General features: G+C 46.5%; 1 protein-coding gene across 1 annotated transcript; it reads left to right on the top strand.

Moving 5' to 3' along the window:
- The first annotated feature begins 453 nt into the window (after nt 1-453).
- LOC119464927 (neuropeptides capa receptor-like) lies at nt 454-25,194 on the top strand. The gene is given in 6 exon segments (XM_037725795.2): nt 454-2,323; nt 2,326-2,361; nt 21,280-21,500; nt 22,979-23,267; nt 24,044-24,175; nt 24,567-25,194. Coding segments are annotated over 6 exon segments (1,338 nt in total). The 5' UTR covers nt 454-2,097; the 3' UTR covers nt 25,001-25,194.
- Nucleotides 25,195-26,672: the final 1,478 nt, after the last annotated feature.

Below are 26,672 nucleotides of genomic sequence, written 5' to 3'. Positions count from 1 at the left end.
TTATGAGGCGAAACCTCAAGCTGGACATGTCGAAAGTGGCAAAGGAATATAGAAGGAAATATAAAAAAAAGAGGCTTCTTGGGCTTCGGTGGAAGCTTTAAAGCGGCTAACGGTTACCCCCTGCTGGGAGAAGAAATACTCGTATAAAGTCTTGCACGCTTGTAAATGCTTTCACTGCTCTTCGGAAATGCGACGTAGTCTCGGTAGCAGTAACGTACGTTCACGCCTTTAGCTATAGTGTGAAACGAAGAGAACACAAAATGTTGATAAGCCTTCAAATGTCTTTTCGCAAATGATGTGCTTCCCGAAAAAGAATATTTATGCAGATCTACTTCGCTTGATCCAGGGAAAGTGCATTATTAGCAAAATAAAACAAATATGTGGTTTGCCAAGCTCACATCCGTTGAACAGCTTGGGGTTCAACTCATATTTGTATGATGTTTCTTGTTTTCCTCCAGGTTTTTCTGCACCCGTGTTTCTGCAATTGGAGAGCCGGGAAAGTGCTGGAGACATCACCATGGTTGCTGGCTTCACGGCGGGAGATAAAGACCACAGCTTGATGACTGCACGTACGCTGGATAGTCCACGCATCCTCTTCGTCGTTATAAGCGGCAGTAGTTCTTGAACGCAGCAGGACGCTCTTCACTAAGCGACGGCGGCATTTTCTGCGAACTATACAATGACTTGAAGCTGCGGACAAAGTTTGGACCACTTGCGACAGTCGAGATGAACGCCTACTGTTGAACGCCCAGCAGCATTCAATTGAACGCGTAAGGGTAAGAAGGCGTTCGTCGATAAGGTGAAGAAGATACGGCAGCTGGATTAGCATTGGAAGCCACGACACCCTTCAATGACTACTCAAAGCCTGAATCCTCGGACCGAATGCTCAGGGTTGAACGTATTTTGGCAGGCCGTTCATTCACGAACGTGTTGAATGTTCAAGAAGTTCATTGATTAAAGTTAGAAAAGTGCGTCAGAGCGAACTTGTTAAATCAAGACCTGCTTTGAAAGCACCACTAAGTGGAGTTTCAGAGTAGTCTGTCGGTTATATATACCTGCCTATTTTAGGCTCCTACGAGCGGTAACCCAGTTTCTTGGAGGTTGTCGGCAGAAAAAAGCTAGTTCGGATACATCATATAATATTTTACTTTATGCAAGACGGCGAGGCGGCTGCGTCGTAGAAGGTATTACGTTCACTGTGCACGCGAGGACTTCAATACTATCGGCAAAGTAAAAAAGCTCGTACCTGAGACCATGAAACGAAAAAGTGATCGCGCCACATTATACCTTTTCCTGATACCTCGGAGGGAACGTCAAGACCTGTCCACTGGGTGAATCAATAATCGGCCGCCAGAATCGTCTGGCATTCCTTTTATTACCGCGAACTGCCGCGCATTGAGAGGAAACGTGGGTTCGCGAGTTGTGAAATATTTAATCTAAAGCCGTAGGTTACGCGCGGCGACGAACAAGCTGCCCAACAGGGGCGGGTGTCTAGACGCTACGGTGAAGCCTTAAAACACTAGAAACTTTTCTGTTGTAAACTTCATAAGGGAACTGTTCAATATACTGTGGTAGGCACGCTGTCGCCATAGTAACATTGAAAGTGTAGTGCTACACGCGTGGAATCTAATAGTTAACATTATAAACTAAGCAGACTACCTTTAACTGATTTCAAATTTGACTGACACAATCACCAGGTCGGCATACATGGACATAGTAAGTGTGAGTCTGGCAGCCGGGCTTTGGTAGGTAGCTGCAACCTAAGTTAAGCTCTCGCTGTTTCTGGCTCTCCTGCGTGTAACGTCAAGGCGGACAGCGTTCTAGGAACAGTGTGTGCTCATCGGTAACTGCGATTAAGAAATCAAGGCCTTACATCTGCTATACCAATCTAGAAACAGCTGCCTTCGAGGAAGACAGTGTACGGATAGGGTGCCAAAGCATCCAAACGGTCCCACCCAGCGAAGCGCGACAAGTCGACGTTGTAGGCTCGATCCCATTTTGGGCCCCACGAATCAAGGAAACTTACAAAAAAAAAAGGCTCGACGAAGATCTACCTCTGAGTGCTGCGAGCCGTGGTGATTCATCGAGGCGACTGTGATGGAGAACGTCGCCGTGGCGGCGGTGAGCTCGCTGGAGGACAACGCCACCATACGGGAGTACCTGGAACTTCGGCTGGGCCCTCAGCACATCCTGCTACCCATCGTGATCCCACTAACGGTTCTGTACGTGGTAGTGTTTGTGAGCGGCGTCGTAGGAAACGTCACGGTGTGCTTGGTGATTGCAAGGAACTCGCACTTCCAGACGCCCACCAACTACTACCTCTTCTCCTCGCCATCTCAGATCTGCTCATACTCGTCTTCGGTGAGTACTAATCACGATTGTATCTGGATGCCGTTTCGTTCGATTGCCTTAAAGAGACTACAACATACCCACAATTCACTCCCTATGCAACCGCTCTCTCCTTCGTATATGGCATTCAAACTTTGAGAACAGTGTATTTAATGAAATTGCTTGTCTGCAAAAATATACAGCTACCTATATTACCCATTATTGATAATTTGGACTATACCCCCTTTCAAGAACAAACTATAGCTTGCAAATGACCAAAAATAAATTACCCAGACTGCTTAATTCATTTCATGACGCCGGCATTGATATCATCAACATAACACGGTCAGAACTGCTATCACTTATCCGAACGTTCTCCTAATAAATGAATCAAGCATAATTTCTTTTTCACCTGTACTCACATATACGTATTGTTAAATGTTTGTAATGAAACAATTTTCGCTCATCCGATTCTTTCTCCGAATCATTCCAATATTAATCTAGCACCATTTCTTTTCACCTTTAAGTATGCATAGTCAAGTGTACGTAATTTTTCACTTTTATTTACGTATTGCCAAGTGTATACAATGTGGTGGTGTGTATACGGTCTGCATTTTTTTGATTGCCATTGTTCAATTTCCTTGTCGCACTATTGAAAACTCTCTTGCAGTGAATAATTATTGTACTGCAACATTTATATGTAATCATGTTTCTGTATACTGTTGATTGCGCGACTCACTGCCACCATGTCACACGGGGGCAAAGGGCACCTCAAGCTGCCTCGCTGCAGCTTGTATTATAGCTCCCGCCATTCTTTGATTTAGCAATGAAAAAAAAGAAAGAAAGAAAGAAAGAAAGAAAGAAAGAAAGAAAGAAAGAAAGAAAGAAAGAAGCTTTCTTTGCGCGTTTCGTACCCATGTGCACTGTACCAGTTTGAACCAGACACTCTAGTTGCGTGATGCAGCCGCTTGCTTGTGGATGTTGTGCGCATGTGTACTATGTATGAGTGGGTCATTTAGTGCATCACCGTCGTCATCGGAAGTCGATACGCTATGCGTGTGGTCAGTAGAGAGATAGATCGACCTTCATGACCAGTCAAGCTTCTGAAACATGGATAAGGAAAATTCTCTCTCCAGTATTTTCATGCGTGTTCCGTATTATTCATATCGAAATGATATGAAGTCTTCATCGCAATACGTACTGATTCCTGAAGAATGGCGCCGAATAAGTAGAGAAAAAATTGCAACCTAGTGGATTTTTCAGGAAAGCTCTTAAGAAAGATTACTGTCCTGACGCTTTCCGGCTTCCTCGCTAGAGCTCAAAGCTCTGTTCCGAAAGCTACCACCTAAATGCTTCGCCGTGACGCGCGCGCTTTAAGTGACCTCGAAAGAAAACTGCGAGCCTTTGAAATGAGTTTGGGCTGTGTCAAGGACTCGTGTCTCAGCTTCGGGTGCTTACTAATCCTGTCGCAAAGGAGGGCAGTGTTCACTTTCGAAACGATGCAACAGAAAAGTGGTATAGTAGGGGGTTGGAAGGTGAGAATTGGGGGAGGTGGGTAAGGGGATAGGGGTGTATGGGAGGTGCACGGAGGGGCTATAAAAAACGTGGAAAATAAAGGCATCTTGTGCACTCTTTGGCACGTCGTCCGAATTAGATGGTCGAGTGCGAATTCATGTTCTTTAAATGACGCTTCGTGGGACGTCAGAGCCATCGGGGCATAGAAGTTACCGCGAAGGTTGCGCGCCACTTTGCTGTTTACAGATGAAAAAGTAAACATTGAGCAATTACCAGACTTTCTGTTTTCTTTTTCGTGCAAAAAAAAAAAAAAACTTGCACGCTTTCGCTTTGCCCGTAGCTGCTAAACGTCTGCCACTTAAGTGACCGTCTTTGTCACGTCCCTGTATACCTAGTTTCCCGTGACACGCTTAAGCGACACCATTGCTGTGTTTTATTTTGGAAGCCAGCATGTTAGCTGTTAGTCGTGCTCTGTGCCGTCGCAAAGCCGCCGTCGCGGCGACGACGCGCAGGCGACGGGCGTAACGCCAAGTGGAGCGTTCAGAGCGCGAAGAGGTTGTAGTTGAGGCCGCAGATAATGAACGGTGTCCCCCCCCACCAGATAGAGGGGAGAAACACGACAGAGAGTGAAACAGGGCAGGGTGAAAGGGTGTTCCCCCTTGCCGAAAATGTCATTTTTTTTCTATCTTCGCTCCACGGCGCTTAATGACACGTTACCCGTAAATAGCTTCTGTTGGGCTTTTCGCTGACCTGGAAGAACGACTTCCCGCGAGGAAACAGGATGACACTTCCATCTTCGTAGCGCTCTTGTCTTCCTAACCGTTGTTTGCAAGCGACCCGCATTACGGCCCTCTTCCGCCTGCTGTCACGCGCATGGGCGTCTGTGCCAATTTCCGGGAGGCCTGCGCAAAAAAAAAGAAAGAAAATAGCCACAGTATATAGGAACAGTGACACTGAATAGAAATCCGCGAACTTTGATATTTTCGAATAGGATTTGCTCCAATGGTGTATATTGATTGTGACCTATTTTGTTCTACAACCCCGCCCCATCAAAATCATTTGGTATTTTTTTCTCCGAACTTAGTCCAGCAGGAAGGATCACGGCAATCCCTGCTACAACGATGTAAAAAAGGCAAAAAAAAGATAATGCAATTTTATAATATTGTCGTGCGCCTGTAGCCACAGAATAACTGCTGCTATTATGACAGTATACTCTTTTCGCGTTCCCATTCGACCAACGAACACCTACTATTGCTAAGAGTAATCAGCAGTCGCCCAAACAATGAACGTCTGTGTAGGCAATGCGTCGACACGGGATTTGCGTTCGCCTGATCGAGCGATAAGACGATATATATGACGAGCATAAGTGCCTTCTAGAAACGTTGGCAACAAAGACATCCTTTCTTCGAGCACTGCTGATCAGTTTAGGGCTCCATCTTCCTGCGAACAGCTTTTTTCATTTGGATTACTACTGCTATACTACTATTAGGAGTAGCCATTCCTGTGGGCAACGAACCAACAATGGAATGAAGCTACTAGAAAAGAAGGCTACTTTAGCAACGACCTTCTTTGCCGGTGTGGCGCCGGAGTGTTCGAGATAGGTGCGCCCAGCTTTCTGTGTTGGAGGAGCAAGACAGAGAAGAAAAAAAAACACTTTATTTCAACGATTCCTGGTCACGTACTATCGGTCCCGCTGATATCACCAGCGAGCGGTGGAGCCCCACAGCCTGTTTCTAGCTCGATGGATTTTCGCAGCCGTCTCGAAATGATGACGATATTTTAAATCGAAATTTCCTTCTGTACTTCCCGCATTTTGGACGGTTGGATGGGAGTTCTCGCGATAAACTGGAGACGGCAAACGCCATAGAGGGTAACACGAGTAGGGAGGAGGAGAGTGGAGAAGACAGCACAGGTGAGTGAGAAAACAGAGGGCGCCTGAATGGATGGCGACCGATGAATGTTTGGAAATAAGGTTTGGTTAAATGCATGTTTGGTTACCAAACATTCATATATAAGGCATTTCCGTGTTGCCGAGGGCCTATTTAACAAGTCACTGTAAATAATTAAATGAGCAGCTCAGTTTATTGCTAGTTGAAAGATTTACGGCTGCTTTTGCTTTGGAACCTGTTTGACGCCACCGAGTTTATTGTTTCTCGTTGTGAATATGTATTTCCCAACGCAATTGCAAAGGTTTTGGAAAGTTTGGTAGGAAGCAATGCTAAACTCGTTAATACTTGCATAAGAACAGCACGCGTTATGACACATCTGTTTCTGTCCCCCCCCCCCTCCTATTTCATGACATCATCTGAAGTGCATCAAAACACCACGGGGAGCGTATTGATCTTATCCGTGATATTCCTAATTTAGTCGCACATATCTCGGTTATGATGTTGCATCGGTTCTAGTTCCCCCTGCAACCTACACTGGTTTTTTTTTTTTTTTCATCTGTAAACACCGCCGTGCCCTTAACTGCTTTCTGGATCCGAGCACTTCGTCGGGCGCAATTCTCCCTGCAAATCCCACGCTTCCATTAATGCCTTGAGGCACGCAGTTTCGATATAAAGAGAAAACGAGTGACGTGACTGCGTGTATTAGCAACGCTGTTCATCCGCCCGTCGGCGATGGCGTGTTGCTTTATCATTTCCTGTCTTCTTTTTTACAATCGATAGAGTTATATAGCATAAAGCTGCAGGCCGATCCCCACACGAATCCCCGACGGTATTGCACAAGTGCAGAGCTTAATTTGCGTATGCAACGTAATGTGTACTGGAATAGTCGTTCCAGAAATGATTGGCAAGACAGCAAAAACAAACTTTGCTTTGGAGCTCCTTTATTTGCTGAATCGTGGGTAGCTTTATTACCCCGACTCGAACTGGTAAGCAGCCTGCGGGATTTACGCCAGTGAGCAGCCTCCTTTTCGTTTGTTTGTTTCTTTGTCTGTTTTGTTTTGTTTACGTGCGTACATTGAATGCGTTACGATATATAGAATCCACGTGGGTGTTTCATAGAAGTCCCTAAACTATAAGTCCTTCCCTCCCCTACAACAGCCACTTCTTATTGAACAAACTGTAAGCGGATAATGTTATAGCCGGCCTCATTCTTTTCTAGTAGCTAAGCCGATTAAAAAAGACGAACGGGACACACACAGAATGACATAAGGTCTATTTTCGTCTTTCTGTAATGCCTGAATGGTTCTTACTGTGCAGGTAATCCCCTCTGGGGGGCGTCCGTAAGCTTCTACAGCCAACTTACGTCATCGTGACGATACAAACGTCGCATTAACCAACTATGAACCGAATGTGATTTCGCTCCTGCAGACATCCACACACTCGAAAATCGATTTATTCACTAAGTAGTTATAGAGCGTTCGCTCTTCATGTCGGTGATCCAATTGCGTCGGACTTATCTGTACTTTTTGGCCGGAGACGGTAGCTCCAGCACTGTGCTGTCGCAAACTAGCTCACGGTACTTTTCTAAAAGTTATGGAGGGCAGCGATTCCCATGTATGGTGTAATAAGTGCTTGTGCAATACTGAACTCTGTTTTAGAGGGTTGTGGTACTCTTCCAGGGAGTACGTTTAAAGTAACACCCCGAAAAGATGTTGTCCCCCATTTGACTCCACTGTAGAGATTTATCAAACACCCCCTTACCCTTTCACCCACCCTGCGCTGCAGTAGCTCGTTCACTCTGAATGGGCATAAGTAAATTAAACGAACTCCTTTGGGGAGTATCACTACGCAGGACAAGTTGCCAGCACTTATTTGTTATTACAGCGCAAAACAAACAGTTGCCTCATTGCAAATAACTAGCTATACGTGGTATAACTCGGTTCGCAACACTCAACGTTTTTTTTTTCTTTTTTTCTTTTTTTTTAATGTCGCTCGAGCTTTCTGCACTTCCAGTTCGCTCAAACCAGCCGTGCTTTGAAAATCGGATTTTTGAGATTTGTTCGCCTGGCTTGCAATGAAAAAAAAAATTCTGGCGCTTTACGTGCGAATATCACGATCTGATTTTGACGCGCTCCCCAGTGGGGACACGGGAATGACTTTTACCTACCTGTACTTTTAACGTGCACCTTATTTAAGTGCAGGAGCGTTTTTTGTTGATTGCCTTTAGCATTTCGCCCCAAATTGAAACGCCACCACCACAGGCCGAGATCGAATCCTCCGCGGCCTCAAGTTCACGCAGCGCAAAAGCCATATCCACTGAGGATACCATGGCGGGTCTCTTGGTCTACGTCATTCCCTTGGGCACTAGCAGGTCCTGGCCACCATTTTAGTCAAGCATGCTGAATTTTCAAACACATCGATCGTGCACGGCCCCGTTCGGGGTCGTTGGACATTCCCTCTATGTAGCCATCAAATTTGCCGCCACACTTAGTTATGCTTTGGAGAACCAGCCTGAAGCTAATAAACAGCAAGCGAGAAGTTTTTCTCTCCGTTTCAAAGGAGTATATTATAGCACAGCAGGAACTCACTTTATAAGAAGCGCTGTTTTTGACCACTTTATCTTGTGCACATCAGGGTCAGCTCCAACGATTCAAGCGTGGTGAACTGCTGCCGCCAGCCTTGTTAGCCTCGACCTTGTTCTTCGTTGTTAGACCATCAAGTTTTCGCAACTTTTTAAATGAACCATGCAGAATTCGCGTAACCATCGCGCGCAGGTCTTTTGCCTAAGGCTGCTTTATGGAGTGCGCTTGAGCATCGATCGCGCAGTTATGAGTTGCCCCCGGCAGGCCTGTTTCACTATAGGTCGTTTTGATTATGTGGAATAGCGTACCGCTAGTTTGTTCTTTTTTTAGTTTTTGGTATTCCTTTTCTTTCAGCAAGGTCTGCGATATCTTCTCAAAGCATCGTACTGTTGCGATAGGGTGTATTGAACTCTCGGAAAACAATGTCGTCAAAATAACCCGGCATGTTCGGAACTCTCGCCCATTCTCCGCTGCCAGCGTGGTGGATGTAAAAGTACGACCCAGCGTAGAAGTACAGAGCTACATCGGCGAGCCGGAACAACTTCTGAAGCTGATAAAACAATACAGCATTAAATAAAATGAATTGAAAAGTTGAGGAATTAGGGCCTTAAAATATTTCAACTACGAAACTGTAGTCAACGTAGGGGAGAAAACATTTCATCACGTCTAGAGCTCTGAAGATGTTCCTGACAGCCGAGTGGTGGTTAAAGTGTAGATGATGGTGAAACGGTAAATTTTTTTAGTAGCATGGAGTTTCTGAAGGATCCATTTTCACCTTCTCTTTTAAAACGTTCCGGGAATGACTATGGTACAACAGAATTTGCAAGATCACCGCATCGTAAAAGGCCGTAAAAAAGTGATACGTTTTACTGCCAATCCGTGACGTTTTATGGCACATAAAATGGGAATGGATCGTCAGATAAGTACGGCTGGCTGAGCGATATGAAGGAGGGCGCCCAAATTGCTTTCGAGTGGTCATAGTGGCTGAACATCAATTTCCCAGACACTAAGTGAGATTGAACGAGAATAAATGAGACTTAATGTTCAACGGCAGAGTTTCTTGTTACGTGTTAACATATTAGCAGGAGTGTGCCAACAGTGAAATTTGCAAATTGAACCGAAACAAAATATTCGAGAAAAATGACCTTCCAATGACGAATCGAATATCGTCCATTTTTCATTCCTAGACAAAGTGATATAAAAATACTGCGTGGATTCCGATTGCTTAAAAACAAGGGGTGGAGAAGCTGTTCCTGTGTTGTTTTGTTGTTGTTTTTGTTTTTTACTGTTGATTTACCTCCTAGTAGTGAACGTTCAAAGCGCTAATGATTACCATCCCGTATGTGTTTGTGACACATGCCTCAACCCGACTGGAACGAAATTGGTCGCCAAAAAGTTATGCGAGTTTTAGCAAAGACATTCATGTTGGGTCTATGAAATAGAGATGCACCCGCCGCGGTGGCTCATGCAGTCAGCTAAGGCGTTGCGCTGCTGAGCACGAGATCGCGGGATCGAACTCCGGCCGTGGCGGCCGCATTTCGATGAAGGCGAAATGCAAAAACGCCCGTGGGCTTGCGTTGTAGTGCACGTTAAAGAACCTCAGGTGGTCAGAATTAATCCGGAGCCCTCCACTATGGCGTACCTCATAATCAAAACTGGTTTTGGCACGTAAAACTCCAGAAAAAAAAGAAAGAAGAAGAAGAAATAGAGATGCAGTGTTCCATTCTGTTTAGTCCTGTCTGTGACGTCAGGGACACCTTATCGGTAGCGAAAAAAAATGTAATATAGGTCAGCATTGTACAGTTGGGTCCCAGCACTCGAAAGAATTCCTGTATCACAAGTGCTTTTTAAACAATCCGTGCCACAAAATGTAATACAGACAGTACATCAATTGAAAGTACCAGACATTCTAAAATGAGAACAGAACATTGTACAGGCTGGGCTTTTATCCCGTCACTGAATATCACTGCACGTCATTGCAGGTTGGTTCGTGCACTTCACCTGAGAAATTACCCCGCGTGGCCTGATGAAACAGAATAAAAAGCCTCCATCTCGTCCGTCTATACGTGTAGGTGTAGCACGAACGGACCAATATTACCATGTGCAGAATACATGCAGATCTGCGGACCTCACCGCTAGATGGCGGTATTCTTCGACATTCTCCCGGTTTAAAGGGTTCAGCCTCATCCATCCATCCTCCCTCTATACTTAGGCTCAAGGCAACCTTGAGCGGTCTGTGAATGCCAGGTGCATTGCGGCTTTTTTTTTTTGTGGATGAAGGAATAAAAAAAAGGGGGTGGGGGAGTTCTTCCTTTAATGTGTGCTCTTATCGTATACTATTTTGTTCTTCACTCCTTACTGTTTGATCGCGATAGTATGGCACGCAAAAAAAAAAAAACAGAAATGCTATATTATTGGAGTCCCTCAGTGTGATCAGGACCGCCACTAGTGGCATTGTTTGCTGCAGTATTGACTTTCGACAGTCGATAACCGGTCGATTCAGGACAGAACGATTGGATATTTCTGGAAACGTATTTGCACTGCACGCATCTCCAAAGTGTATACGATGATGGTAACAATAACAAAGTGGGTTGTCATTAACGACCAGATGCGACAGATTGAAATAGAAGAAGTCGTTAAGTTGCTGTCGGTGTTTAGACGCTGCAGGTCGATGATTTGAACTGAGTGTTTCTCCCACTAACGAACATAACACGATGACTGCTCAATCTACAAGCGAGAATTTACATACAATAAAAATTAAGCGATTAAAGCATTAAACTTCACCTTATCGCTCAATGATCGTCCTGCACCCTCACAATGTTTAACAGAACATTCGAAACAAAAGATAAATGCTTACAGGACATCAAGACAAGGGCGACATCGATTGAATATGGAAACCATCCTCACGCCAGTGAAAAAAACCCCCTAAAAACTGAAAGAAAGGCAAGATTATCAAAGTTATTGAATAAAATGAGACAGCTCAAGCACCCAGAAACACGGTTGAGCGATAATTCGATATGTACGTCCGTACTTACGCAAACATCGCGAATCGTCCTAAGTAGAGCCGAGCGAAGCAATGACAACAGGTCGCAAGTTGCAAATTGCTTTGCTGGCCGCCCACCAAGTGCATTGCGGAAATAGTTTTTGAGGCTGCAAGAATGTGGCCTGACTATGTGCAGACGCGCCGGTATACGGACAAACAGTCGACCAATATTTCTCTCGCTTCTTCGGCAAACTGGAGAAAACTGTTTCGATTGGCCAAGCCTGTTCGTAAGAAGAAGTAAAGTCGCTGGAGTAATTTTCTTGCACAAAAGCCCCGGATGCTTTCGAGCAAACGGAAATGTCCGCGCAGAGCGGAAGTTCTTGATTGAAACCGGTGCCGGATGCTTTCTGCGTTCGACAAAGTGTCAATTCCAAAGCGCCCTCTCGCGGCTTTAACAGCAAGTGGGAACCTTGAAGAGTCGAATTCAAGTGAGGCATAGCAAACAGAGCAGAGCGAAACGCTACTCAGCAAAAGAAAAAAAAATAAGAGAAACCACAACTAATGAAAGATAAGGCAATCAACGTTGGTCTGAGCCAGTGCACCTACGTCCAAATTGCTTTTTTTTTCACCTACGTCCAAATTGCTTTTTTTTTATAAAGTTGAGGTGGACTTAATGAAAGCGAGAAACAGTTAAGAAGGATGTCCAGGACAAGAAGTAGCACTATTGGGGTCTGTTTGAGTGCGGGTTTGACGGAAATAAAGGCAGTGCAGCTCGGAAAAAGATTGCCCGCCAACCCACTCTGTGAAGGTGGTTGGAAAGCGAAGCTTTTTACGCCACCCTCACGGTGACTGCGGCGCACTTGATATTTCACACACTACAACGTAACTTTAACGACGACCTTTATTATTATTTACTTCACAACAATGTTCACTACTGTTTTATGATCGGTGTGATATACACTCAAATTTTCAGTTTTCACTGTAGTTACATTCTTTGCCAAGGTTAAATCAATGCACGTTCCGCGAATGCACGTTCTGCCGTCTTTACTTTCCGTGGTATACCCATAGTGGGGTAGTCTAGAAAATGAACCGAAGCAGTTACTAGGCTGGAAGGGTTTCGAATGACGTCAACCCTCTTTCAAGCAGCTGCATAAGCTTTGCAATAGCTGCAATCTAATCTTACGGACCGCGCCGAGCCTGTTTCCGTTGTTTGCCCGCAGCCCTTATCATCCATCATGTTGGCTCATCACTTTGAAGCTTGTTTTTGTGGTTTTTCCTGCGAAAACGAGTGCTTAGTTGTACGCTAAATGCCTGAATTCAAGTAAGCTATACTGCTATACCTGCAATTCTTAGAGGTTCATCGGGATCGTTTTTTGATTACAACGACGGACACGACAGAACCCTTGGCTGGTAGAGGTACGAAGCTTCGCTTTAAAAACAGCTTCGAGATCTTTCTTAGCGCCCCGAAGTCATCTCTAAGAGCCGCGCACAAAAGCGTCACTCCAGAAATTTGCTTTGAGGGAATGACATGTTGGTTTCCTTGTTATCAGCTTGTTGTGCTCTGTAATGTCACGGTCCTCAATGGGCTTCTTTATGGGTGGAACTGTATGTGCGAACTTTGCGATTGTTGGTCTGCGTCGGAACCGCCATTGCCAAATGACACGTACGCGCACACGCACACAGAAAGCAACGCTGCTTGTCACGTGATCGATAATAGTTGAACAAGGAAGGCCACTGGAGCCAGTGCTCGACACAGGGACTTGTCTTCTTCAGGGTAACCCCTGCTTTTTGTAGCAGCATTTCAGTTTTCCTTTCCGAGATACTGGCTCAGGCGGCTTTCCCTGTTAGAAAACTGCTGATCACTTGAAGCCTCTATCTTCTTGCGAACGTCTGCCAAGTTTTCTAGCTAAGCCACCCAAGAAATGGGGATTGGTAAGACACCAAAGCAAACCACTTTCTTTGCTTTTTACTAAGGGATACTGAAATTTCACGTCTTTTTATGACAGGCTAAGTGCGCTGCAGCTCTCAGTAATCGAATCAATATGCGCAAGGAAGCAGTAGCATGCAGTATAGCCACAGGGTATACTATGCAAGGTACAGCCGTGAGGACGTCGTGCAGGGCGCGCGGCGTATACTTTTCTACAAATTGATAGCTTTCACGTGACGTCACGCACCCACCTTATCACCGTGTCGGGGCACCAACGTGGCGGCTACGAGCCCTTCAGTCCAATCCATCTTATTGAAAGCTTTCACGCGACGTTACGGACCCAGCTTATCATCGTGTCGGTGCACCAACATGGCGGCTACAATGACGTCAGTGCAAGCCATCTATAGACAATGATTGACAGAGAGGGCATCCACAGGCCACTGAACCTATTTTCTCGCGCATATCGTCGCACAGAGCGCCTTTTCCAAGAACACTAACGACACCACCTCCGTCGCGCGCTCGATTAACGTTCACCAGGATGTACCGGAAGGTTCGCACAACGTTACTGATTGTTTATGGACAGCAAAAGCACCGCAGCGCATTTACTGCGGGCTTGGTATCGCGCAACATCTCGTTTGACTTGAGTGCGTTTGACGCACGCTTTCCGGAGAACCTCGATCTCATTGCTTTCAGGCTGTTGCAAGGTTAGCTCGATAAATCGATATCGATAGCAACGTACCGTTCACCTAGCGTCCGCTGCAGCGTTAATACGTGACAGCTTTTTCTAATTTTATTTATTGCCCCGTTAAAGGTTCAAATGCATTATTAGAGCGTGGGGTTGCGATAAAGGAATTGTTAGATAATTAGTGAAATGACAACACAAAAGTAAACGTAAGAGGTAAACAAGAAAACGTGCAGATAATCAAAGAGTGCAAATAAGGAAAATTAACGTAGTAACACGTAGTTTACCTGACATTTCCTAATAGCTTAAATCACGTGAAGCAACAAGGAAAAGATCCACTGAACAGTTCAATCAATGTTTTCAAGTGAATATTTTTTTTTACATATTGTGATAAGTTGTCTGCGCTACAAGCACTCCACATTCGGTGTATAGGGCAGCTGATAAGGCCAAATTGGTATAACCGCTATAACCGGTATAACAACATAACCGCTAGCTTTCTTTTTTACCTGTCTCAGTAAGTGTTCGATTCCTAGTTACTTTTTTGTACTTTAATTAATCATTGACTTGGAGCACAGCAAACTGGTCGTTAACTTGCCTTGTTTGAATGAAGACAAAGTGCGCCAAACAACGCGCAAAGTGACACAAGATTAAGGCAACAGAACACATGGGCACCGATTTCCAAATAAATGTATCGGCAGACATAAACAGCCCAAAATCGAAAGAAAACGGGCTCAAAAATCAGTTGCCGCTTCCCGGCAACTGCACCTTATGCAACCGTAATCTTTACCGGGAAACGTTTGCGGCGATTGCTAAGCGCGAAGTAGTGATGCAGAACTATCGACAGTACTATCGATAATATCGACAGTTGAGTCACTATCGAACTATCGATGGTATCGATAGTAATTTCGCGCTATCGATAGTAATTTCAATAGTACTATTGATTGTACTTTCAATAGTACTATCGATAGTATAAAACAACCACGCGAACTCATAGCAGCATAAACTTGGTTCCCCGAGTTCGTGGTATATGGTGGTGGTGGTAACTGTGACAGGACTCTTCGTTATCACAGTCTACCCGTCACCGAGCCGTGCAGATGTACCCTACGTACAGTTGCTGGATAAAATGTCAGTGTCGCAAATGCCCTTGTTGTGCTGGCAGCAGCGACCCAAATACTGGAACCATTCGAGGAGGCCACGAAATTAGTGCCTGGGTATGAGTACCTTACCATTTCCTTGGTAGTTCCCGTGGTCTGCGGCATCACGCGAGAGCTGGAAGAGCGCACGGAGCCTGCGCTAAAAACCGAAGTTGGTAGAGAAGTTCTTCGAGGGTGCATCTCCTCCTAGCATAAAAGAATGGACACTTATGAAGAAAGACAGTTAACGTCTCTTGCAACACTGCTGGGCCCACGACTAAAGGAGCGAGCGTTTTCGATCAGAAGAAACGCAGACCGCGCCAGTGCTTGCTTGCTTGGCGAACTAAGCCGGCGATTGGCGGAAAGCCCAGCTGGTCCTGCAGTTGAACCATCTAGACAGCAGGCGGACCTAAACGAAGCTGCGACATGAAGCCCAATGCTGCGGTTCCTTGAGAGACAGCAAGAGGAGCCTTCAACCGCAACCTCGAACGCAGAGCATAATTGTTCGCCAGTACCTGGAGTTACATCCACAGGAAAGGAATACCAACCCTTTAGAACTCTGGAAGTCTTCGCAATGCTCCATAATGCCGCTGTCTGAATTGGTTAGGATGTACTTGTGCATTCCAGCAACGTCGGTACCCGCAGAACGCGTATTCTCGGCGTCTTGGCCAGATCATTTGCGATAGGAGGAGCAGGCTGAAGGGCAAGAAAGTTGACATGCTTGTGTTCCTTCGCCAGAATGCTTGGCTGACACACGGTAACTAAGTTGAACTGTTCATATGTAGCTGAAATGAAGCCGTTACATGCGGCGGAACTGCGCGGCTTCAAATTTACATTGCATTTTGTTAATTAAAAATAAAGATATTCAAGAACCAAGTTTGTTGGTAAGGTTGGCATTTTCACTGTGGAAGTAATTTATTTCATTAGCCATGGATTGCTCCTAATTTAAACGAACTGAGTATTGCTGATAGTAGGCTATCGCCGGCCAACAACAGCATAATCATTAACAGCAATATGGATACTGTTATCGGTAGTAATACTACCGATGGTACTATCGATAGTAACACCAATTGCACTATCGATCGTAATACTATTGTTTGTACTATCGATATTACTATCGACAATTTGTCGATAGTAGTAATATCGATAGTCTTTTCACACCATCGATAGTTTAAAACAAACTATCGATGCTATCGATGGTCAATTTACCGATAGTTTTGCATCACTAGCGCGACGGCGAGGGTTCTGGTTCTCTTTTTTCCCCCGCACGGCCAGCGGCACCGCTGCCGCGGACGCGCGGAGGCGAGCGCCATCTGGTAGTGCTGCAAGGAACCCAGAGGCGCATGCGGCACCGGTGGGTTGGACGGAGAAATCGCGGGATGCTAGTCATATACAGCTTTGCTGTAAAATGAATACAGCAGTGACTAGGGAAGCTTGAGTGAAGGTCAGGGGGGGGGTAGGTTGGTGTATGGATACGTGACCTCTTTTCCAGATAGTCCAATGAATGCGGTGTTGCCATGATTGGCCATGCTTGACAATCGCAAAGGCCTCGATGGTATCGCGTTTCCGCTGGTCGGCGTGCATGCGTGTCGACGACGGGGACTTCTTCGAGTTCTGGCCTGCACCCGCACGACCTGCAGTGCGAGGCCAGGTTGGCGCAATACTTGGTGTTTCACACTGATGGCATGCTCCCCACGTGTAGGGTCGGAGCTAAGCGGGATGTCACAGACGACCTTCCTGGAGCAACTGGTGGCCTCGGCTGTATCAATTCATCTGCTGAGGACCGTATAGCTGCCGTCAGTTACCGACCAGCAAATATGGCGAACGAGGGTTCCCGGCAAGAGCACTCGACTTTCTTCAGGGCTTTAACCTAATGAAGCACGTAGCTTGCGTCACTGAAACTCCAGTCGCAGACCTGTCAGGACAAAGTTGACATTTCTTGGTCACGAAACTTTCGATCGCTACCTCTTATGGGTAGAATTGTAGCGATTTGGGCCTGTTGGTTGTACGTTGGAAATAGTTTGAAGCGCAAAAAAACACAGACACAAAAGGGCACATGAGACACAGACGAGCGCAAACTACCAACAAGGTTTATTGACCACCACACGTGTTTATACTATGTCCCGCATTACCGCTGCACATGCGTAGAGTTTCTTCTAAGAAAGGACAGCTCTTAATCGGACAGGTGTACAGAAGGAGTGCTGATACAGGCTGAGCCTAATGCAGATATCTTTTCAGCTTCTATTATCTCACGGGTGAGTCTATGGTCACTTCTGCTGACAACAGCACACTTTTCAAAAAGAGGTCTACATTTACAGGAACTACAGTGCATCGCCAACCAACCATCACGTGCCGTTTTCTTTACGTTTAGCGCGTGCTCTTTCAACCGTTCATTCAAACATCTCCCAGTCTGCCCTATGTATTGCTTGCCCACGGCCGCTGGATTAAAGAAAGGTGCGGCCTGCCGCGTGCATCGAAAACGGTGTGATCCGCCGCGGCGCCACACATCGGGGGCTGTTGTCTGGCATCGGCATAGCAAATGCGTGAGGAACGCGCTTGGAACGCCGTCGCGCGTGCCAGCCGACGGCACGTTCCATCGCCGATGACTAGCGCCGTTCGGCCCAGCCAAGTGGCCGACAATGAAACTACGGCTATCACATTCGCTCCCATTGCAACGCGCCCGACGCGGCAGGCCGCACCTTTTTTTATCCAGCGGCCGTGGCTTGCCACATGTTAGCGGGATACTGTAGACTACATTAGTAGTACAGTGAACAAAAGGGTCTTTGTGCTGCTTATTGCAGCCTCTTTGATTACGACCGTACTTCTTATTGCAGATTTTAATGAGCTTTTGTGGTGCCGAAAACACAACTTTAACTTTCGAGCGGCCATGAATATAAGGGATGACAGTGGCTGTCATCCCTTATATTCATGGGCTGTCACATAATATCAAAAAGATTGCAGGCCGCTCGAAAGTTAAAGTTGTGTTTTCGGCACCACAAAAGCTCATTAAAATCTGCAATCAGAAGTACGGTCGTAATCAAAGAGGCTGCAATAAGCAGCACAAAGACCCTTTTGTTCTCTGTACTACTAATGTAGTCTACAGTATCCCGCTAACATGTGGCAAGCAATACATAGGGCAGACTGGGAGATGTTTGAATGAACGGTTGAAAGAGCACGCGCTAAACGTAAAGAAAACGGCACGTGATGGTTGGTTGGCGATGCACTGTAGTTCCTGTAAATGTAGACCTCTTTTTGAAAAGTGTGCTGTTGTCAGCAGAAGTGACCATAGACTCACCCGTGAGATAATAGAAGCTGAAAAGATATCTGCATTAGGCTCAGCCTGTATCAGCACTCCTTCTGTACACCTGTCCGATAAAGAGCTGTCCTTTCTTAGAAGAAACTCTACGCATGTGCAGCGGTAATGCGGGACATAGTATAAACACGTGTGGTGGTCAATAAACCTTGTTGGTAGTTTGCGCTCGTCTGTGTCTCATGTGCCCTTTTGTGTCTGTGTTTTTTTTTTTTTTTGCGCTTCAAACTATTTCCTCTTATGGGTATCTTAGGCGGTGCAGTTGTCCAGGCGGTGTCCACTGTCCATCCGCACGAAACCGTGCGGCAGAAAGAATGAAGATTTACCTGACCGGCGTCAGTGGTGTAGCCAGACACCAGGTTGCCGTACCCTACAGCAACGCTGAGCCCGAAAGTGCTAATCGATTTGCAGCTCTGAATACTGTGCAAATATGATTTGCAACGATCAACTGGGATGCCTGACAATGCTGTGTTCGTTGTGTTTGTTTGTTTGTTTGCGCTGCGCCCAAAGTGTGTGAAGGAAGGGAGAACATGGACGACTTTTATTACTTTTACTACTATCCTCGATTCGAATTAGCAAAACAATTACTTCGCAACGCACAGGGCGACTGCACGATCGTCCACTGGTCGTGCAGGCACTTCTCGAACGCCGGTGCAAGTCAGTGCTCATCTGTCTGTGTCTGACCGCAAGTCTCTATATCTTTCATAGTGAAATCTTTTTTGCGCACACAATTGACACGGACACAGTGAAGGGGAGACAACTCGCCCAACTATCAGTTCTGCTGCAGCTCTATATCTTGTCCTCGTGCTTCAAGCATACAGTAATTATCGAATGCCAACTAGCCCATTTTCAAGACTTCCTTTAAAAGAACGACGTCCCAATAGGCACACCGCAAAACAGAGCTAAATATGTAAGGCAAGCCCTTCTGAAAAACCTACACAAATGTTTCCAGTTCTTGATTACATGTTCCCTCGGGGAAAGTCATGGTGGAAGAAAAAAAGAAAGCCTATGCTTGTGGACAAACTGATTGCTTGGCAACACTGTAGCAAAGTTTCTATCGGAATCCCATTATACCCTGATGCACGAAAGACGCCGAAACAGCAACAACCAGCATTCCTCGAGCAAATTTAAAATAAAACCACTACCTGCCCCACACAGAGCACGAAACAATGCCAGTACCGCTCTCCCTTCCCTGAGGGTGCAACCGAAGACTCAGACGAGGCGTCTTTGGGGATCGGGCTAGCGTCCCCATTCAATCACCGCTATCGCATTGCAGGACCTCGCACTCTTCGTCCCAGGATAGGACCGACAACAGTCCGCGCTAATGGATCCCCAGAGGGATGGGTCTTGCACCGATAGCCCAGTTCCCGGTGCCTGATGAGAAGTGGAGAAAGACCAACCAACGCAATCCGCAAGTCGGTGAAAGAATAGCTGCGGACGCAAAGGAAAAACTGAGATTGAGTCGTGAACTGGTACTTTTCACCTCTCGTGTTTGCGCCACCTCAGAAAGTGTTTTTTCGAACGATATGGGGATTTACACGTCTTTCATCCGGTTACAATCAGTTTGTGGCACGTTTCTAACGAGTTTCTTAGCGCATGCGCAGAACGGTATGTCGATACTCGCTGCTTCATGACGCGCTGTCCTGTCGAAAGGGATTGGTCGGAGAGATTTCAAGATGAGTCAATGGTCGGGTTGTAATAATTATTATTGTTTATCATGTAAACATATATAAAACAATATGGAAAGCACACCTGCGAACTCTCCCGAATTCTTCGCGAAGTTTACCAATTTCCGCCTCTTTACGATTTTACGAATGTAGCGTCAAATTTTACGAAAAAGTCATTTTGTTAGCGAAAATGTTTGGACCGCGTACTCTGTACATTCCGTAAAACCCCAGGTGGTCCAAACATCCGGAGTCCCCCACTACGGCGTGCCTCATATACAAATCCTGGTTTTGGCACGGAAAACCCCATAATTTAATTTTTTTGACGTCCCCTAACTAGATTACGGCATGCAGCAGTTATGACGGCCCACGACAACTCGACACGTTAGGGCCAATGGCGGCATTCACACCGCGACCAAGTTGGTCTCAAATGGTTGCTTTCGTGAAGTCGCACGCAGACCGATTCTTTATTTTCACGACTGGAATCGCAAATCTGCTGAAAAAAATCAGCGGCGGAGGAGTTGGACGTCGGAATATAATGATGACTATTTTACGTGGCCATGGTTGCGCGAGCAAACGGGAACGCCTGCAACAGCAGCAATCGCCAGACATTTGGGCGTGGCGACTGACGGGTCGTGCACGCCGGTGTGAACATCGGTTGTCGTGAATAGCTGCTCGGTCGGTCACGCGATCTCTGTCAGTCGCTGGTGTGAATGCCGCCATCACATTGAACCCGTGGCACGTTATAATGCGATGTGGTTCTGTGGCCAGCTGCGGCATGACATCTTTTTGTCCACTTTCATATTGCCTTAAGTGAGTACTTCTACATTTCAAGTAAGCATGACAGTTAACTTCCCGTATGCTTTTTTTTTGTCTTCATTGTCTAGCATTACTGTCGAGCAGTTGTCGAGTAATTGTATAACGTTGTCTAGCAATTGTTACTAGCAATACGCTGAACATTCAGCAGCTTTTGTTGTAGGTGCGGGCGTAACATAAAGTGGGCCTGTCCCCCAGGACGATGTAATAAAAGGCGTGGTTGAGACGATACTGACCCCAGCACTCAATACGTGTCCTCGCACACATTCAGTCTCGGAGGAACATATGACACACAAGAAGCTTCAGACAAGATACTTTACGGAGCAGTGCGAACGCTAATTATACCTTGCCATCGCAAGTAGTATCTGTCACCGTTAATTAATCGCACCGCAATTATTTTCGGGTTATGCGTGAGAAATGACGTCTCTGTGTCCACTAACCCTTGCCCAGGGCTTCCCAACGACCTGAAGCTGTACTGGCAGCAGTACCCATGGCGCTTGGGCGAGGCCCTGTGTCGTTTCCGGGCCCTGGTGGCGGAGGCTACTTCCTACGCCTCCGTTCTGACTATCGTGGCGTTCACTGCAGAGCGCTACGTGGCCATCTATCACCCACTCTTCCTGCAGACTACGTCATGTTTGACGCGTGCCGTACGCATCATCGCCATCATCTGGGTGAGTCGCGTGTTCTTGCATGCGGCCCACGTGTCTTCAATCTTGGTCACGTGGTGTTTATAGCTAGCTATGAGTAGTATACGTAGATACGAGGTCACAAGTCTGACACGTCACCTGTAGATAAGCTCTTAGATCTACGTCAGCCCTTACTGATGTCGGCTGCACGTCTTGACGTTGGTGTGTTTTTACAAAAGGCGGAACAATTGCTGCCAAATTGGTTTGATTTCCATCTACCATTTGGACGCCACAGATTTATGCATTGGCCATGCGTGGGTGATGCGGGACGTTCAACTTGACGTCACTTAAGAGCATGCACGTAGCGGGGCCATAACCACTTTGCATGTGTAGCGTAGACAACCGAGACGCACTCCTAAATCTTGGAAACAGATTGTCGTCCATCCTAAAGTTGCACAAGGGTACAACACATTTCTCAAAAAGAATCTACAGAGTAATCGTCCTTGTCCAGGGATAACACCTGCGACCAACGTATTTCCGGAGCATGCGCTCCACCCACTGACTGAGCTAAGCATTTAGGCGTTTAACCAATGGCAGCGCCAGGCAGATTTATTCAACCTGTTTAAGTAACACAAAACACAACACATCACTTGCTATACTGAATATCTGGAAGATTTCCTATTTAAAGGGGCACAAAAGGAAAATAATTACCCGGCTTAGATCGACAGATGGATTATTTGTCGGAGAAATCTATCACAGTTTCCTGTATGCAATTATATGACTTTGTTAAGTAGGAAATTACCACCAAAGGTCCAGCTATTGCTTCAAAATTTGAACCACCTGCACCAGAACCGCCGAGTTGACGTACTCCCCATGTGATCTCCTCCTCTGCCGCTTTGTGTCGTTCAGCCAGTGCTGATGTCATATGGCAAGTACCATGGTCCACATTAGGTGGTGCCACTCTGATTTTAGATTTTGATGTTTTCTTTCCTACAAAAGGTCTCTTCTCGCTGCGAATGACGACGTATTTGAGAGTACATAATATAGTCAAACTAGATATGATGCGAGATCCGTGGCGGAGCATATGGGAGTGGTTAATACATATTCTTGCCCCCACCTTTAGAGAAAATAGACGCTAATTGGATTATATGCTGTTGTGCCGCCTGAAACGACAAAACGCAACTATGAAGTCATCTTCAAATATGGTGAAATAACATGAAAACTGAGATTACCGAGTCAGAAGGGCAACCTACCATACGACGTTTCATCTTTACCACTGTATTCGTGGAAAGAAAATCAGTTTTTAGCACATGAGACGTGGGGAGATGCTTACTTTGTCCAAGTATACGTGGAGCGGCCGCTTCTGGCATTCAGTAGCAGAATTTAAACAAAAAAGGTGGTTTTTCAGTTCGCAAACATGCCAGTCAGTAATAAGAATCGACTTCAAAAACGTTTATATGTCCCCGAACAGACCTCAGGAGGATATGTATTGTCACACATGCTTTTTTTTCACAAATGATCAGGTGGTGTCGCTGGTCAGCGCCGTACCGTTCGCCATATACACCCGGATCAACTTCGTCGACTTTCCGTTGGGCTCGGGCCGCGTGGTGCCCGAGTCGGCCTTCTGCGCCCTGCCGATGGACACGACGGCGGTCAGCCTTCCGCTGCTCCAGTGCTCGACGTTCGCCTTCTTCTGCCTTCCCATGACACTGATAGCAGTGCTGTACCTCAAGATAGGCATGCGACTACGGAGCCAGCCGGGACCGGGCCAGCAAGGGAGGCACCAGCGAAGACCCGTGCACAGAATGCTCGGTGAGGATCACCATTGATGACAGCCCGCGCACTGTGACGTTCATGACAGCTGGCATTCGGGCGACTAGGTATAGATGCATGGCGAAAAAAAAAAAGCAGCGTGACTTTACACGAACCAAAAAAGGAACAGTGCCTGTGTGTGTCTGTCCTGTCTTCGTCCGCGTAAAGTTCAGCTGGGGTAATAGCCGGTGATTTTGCTTTTGCAATAGCCGGTGGCCCACTGGCCTATTTTTCACAGGCTTACATAAGTTAATGCACAGTAACAAGGGAAAAGAGAAACAACAACGACCAAGTAGTATGCCTTTACGAGAAGACTTTAGGCCTACAACAGAAGTCTACTTGTACAAAACAATGCAGCGTGCTGGCCACTGTATAGAGTAGCGATGTTAAACCACTGCTAGTTTCTGAGTTCAGTTCTTACACTTGAAAAGGTGGAAATAGCGCGAACAGAATGTATCTCCCGCCACTGCTCGGAACATACTGCGTAGAAAAGAAAGGGTTCTTTCTGCGCAGCGTCATTCCTTGCCAATCCACATTACATTTCAAACCACTCCCACGTGCAAACACACAGTAGTGGAAACAGCCAGTGCTGTGTAAACAGGTGTGTGTACAGGAACTTCACACATACATGCACAGATATAACACCATATAAAGATACTGAAGTGAATATAAATTAGGACCATGTTGGGAATTAGTAATGTGCGTTTGGCATTCCCAATTGAAATGACTTACTTTGTGGTTACTCACATCGGCGTGCTCACTTCCGTTTTGCGCAGTGGCGGTGGTGATCGCCTTCTTCGTCTGTTGGGCGCCATTCCACACCCAGCGCCTTCTGGTGGTGTACGTCAGCCCCAGCCAGTGGACCACGGGTCTACGCACACTCAACGAGGTGCTCTATTACACCGCCGGTAGGTAGCCCAGTACAGTGCAGTGAACAGCTGTCAGACGTCGTTAATGTATTTACTGCCTAAAAAGAAAGTGGACCAATGAGCGAACGCTGTGACCCAGTACGAAAAGTGCGTAACGTCACTATAGACAACCAGCATTCACGGAATAAATAGCGCCCTTCATAATGAGGAATATTCTTTACTCCCTGACAAATATTGGCATTTCTCGGCTTTGCGAATTTCTCGTTTTTCCGAACACACTTTCGGCCCTCTAATAACTTTTAAAAAACCGGGTTTCACCTGCATTGACATAACGTATCAACTTGCAGACCCGTGTTCTATCTCGCGATTGATAGAACTCCCGAAGGCAGAATCGTACTCTGATCAGCAATTTTATTTTCCTCACTTTCAGGGTGCCTCTACTACTTCAGTGCCACCATCAACCCGATACTCTACTCACTCATGTCTGTCAAGTACCGAGAGGCATTTCGAGACGCCCTCTGCACGCTCTCCAAGACCAAGCAGCGGCTATCGGCGGGCGAGTTTGAAGCGGGTGCAACAGTCGTCATCGTTGGCGCCGGCCACTCTATCCTGGACAACACAAGACTGAGCACGCTGAAGCCGTACTCAATCGTCCAGCGCGTCGACACCGACGAGGCTAACGTGGACGACGGCGCGGACATCGCCATGCGGGCGCTCATCATCCAGGCAGTGCTCCGCGTTAGGCCTAACCAGGAACCGCCATTGACGCCAACGAAGAGTGAAGCAGACGACAAGGAAAAGACTCCTACCATAGAGATCGGCTCCAGTGACAAAAGCCCCGAGCCGTCGGAGACGGTGGTGTGAATTTCGCGCGGGTGATCCTCATGGGTTAGAAAACCTAGACATCGTCGAGAATGATGCTCATGTTCTTTAGCTCACCAAAGGGTGCACGTTTTTCCACCGTCCATGACGACCAAATGTGTTCACAGTTGGGGAACCGAGATTCGCATTTAGACACTGTGGAGCGCAGTGATTGCACATTATGGTCATTTCCCTGTCTGCTATAAGAACTGCAAGTGTATTCACTGCGGTTTCTAACCAAGCTTCCTGCTGTCGTGATGATCTTGAAATTTGCGCCTTCTCATGAAAGGCCCTCTCACAGGACCTTCGCTCTCAGCAGGTGCTAACGCGTCGTAAAGTGTGTACCCTCAGACCTCGGAAAAGTCTATCGGAGATGCGGAAGACAATGCGGCAGCCATGTTCAGGCTGATCGGGACCACAAGGCAGACTGAAGTCCTCCCTGCCAAGCGCAAAGAACCATGCGCGTCGTCTTTGTAACCTCATGGGCTAGCATGGGGCAGCTAAGTAAATTTCTGAGAAGTCGCTGACTTCTCGAAAGAGGACTGTGGCGCCAGCGGAGATCTTCAGCCACTTCCAAGCGGTCGCAACGAAGTCAACAGCTTCACATCGATTCTGTTGACTGTGGTTCCGCCATCGACGGAGCAGGTGTGAAGACAGTTTTATCTGTGTAGGGGCTTCTTCAGGCATACTTCGTGCGATGAAGTTGTCATGTGACTTCCACACTTGGTTGTGTCCTATGAGAGGGAACAAGACCAATGTGGCTGCTACTTATACTGTACAAGTTTAGCGGTGCTTGGCAACAGACTTATCTTCATTAATCTGCGTCTACGGATCATAACTCGGCTATCATTGCTGCTAGGCGCTCCTTTATTGGAAACAAAAGCAGCCACCGACCAAAAATCTCACGAGATCAAAAACTTTGACAACCCATTTTGTCTATTTTGAGAGCTTAGCTGCGGCACTTTTGGTCAGAAGCAAAGCATGTCACCGACGAATGCCATCCCCTTGTGCCTAAGTTTGGCTAAGCAACGTATGGCTCAATAAATCTAGAGATAGTGCTAAGGACGAATGTGCGCTGTGTTGTTGGGCATCCGAAACTTAGCCCACCTTGCACACTACCGCCCACGACCAAGTCACTACGAAAAAGTGCACGTGAGGGTTGTGGCTTGTCTTCAACTTTTAGACGCTGAGTGACGTGTACAGCGTCTTGAAAGCAAAGTCGAAGTGGACTTCACTATGCCGAAACCTTCCGTAGCGCAGCAGTGAAAATGTGGCCAAGTGCATCGTTGATGAACCTCTACAGGAACCATGCTGTGTGAACTCTTCAGTGGATTATATCTGTGAGCGACTCGAGTCACATCCTCACCTCTCCCTTTGTCCTGGTGAACGCACGAAGTCAAGAACGTTTAAATGGTACTCTCTCCGTATACACGACCCATTGGCCTCAAATCACTAGAAGAACTTCAAGAGGAAACCCTGTGACTGTCAGTTTGGGGAAAGTGGACATTTCGGAACCATTATGAGCAAGATTATTTGGCCTGGGTATGTTGCTGCAACCGAACATGGGGTGGATGACTTCGAACATGGAGGCCACATGCGTCGATTGGTATAGTTAGTGTATGTGCATTGCGAGTGCTTTAGTAAAAAGTGCACTGAAATCGTCACAATGGCATCG

The sequence above is a fragment of the Dermacentor silvarum genome, chromosome 9 (genome assembly GCF_013339745.2).
Source record: "Dermacentor silvarum isolate Dsil-2018 chromosome 9, BIME_Dsil_1.4, whole genome shotgun sequence".
Classification (NCBI taxonomy): Eukaryota; Metazoa; Arthropoda; class Arachnida; order Ixodida; family Ixodidae; genus Dermacentor; species Dermacentor silvarum.
The sequence above is the reverse complement of the archived record's forward strand: the minus strand, read 5'-3'. Positions and strand labels throughout refer to the sequence as shown.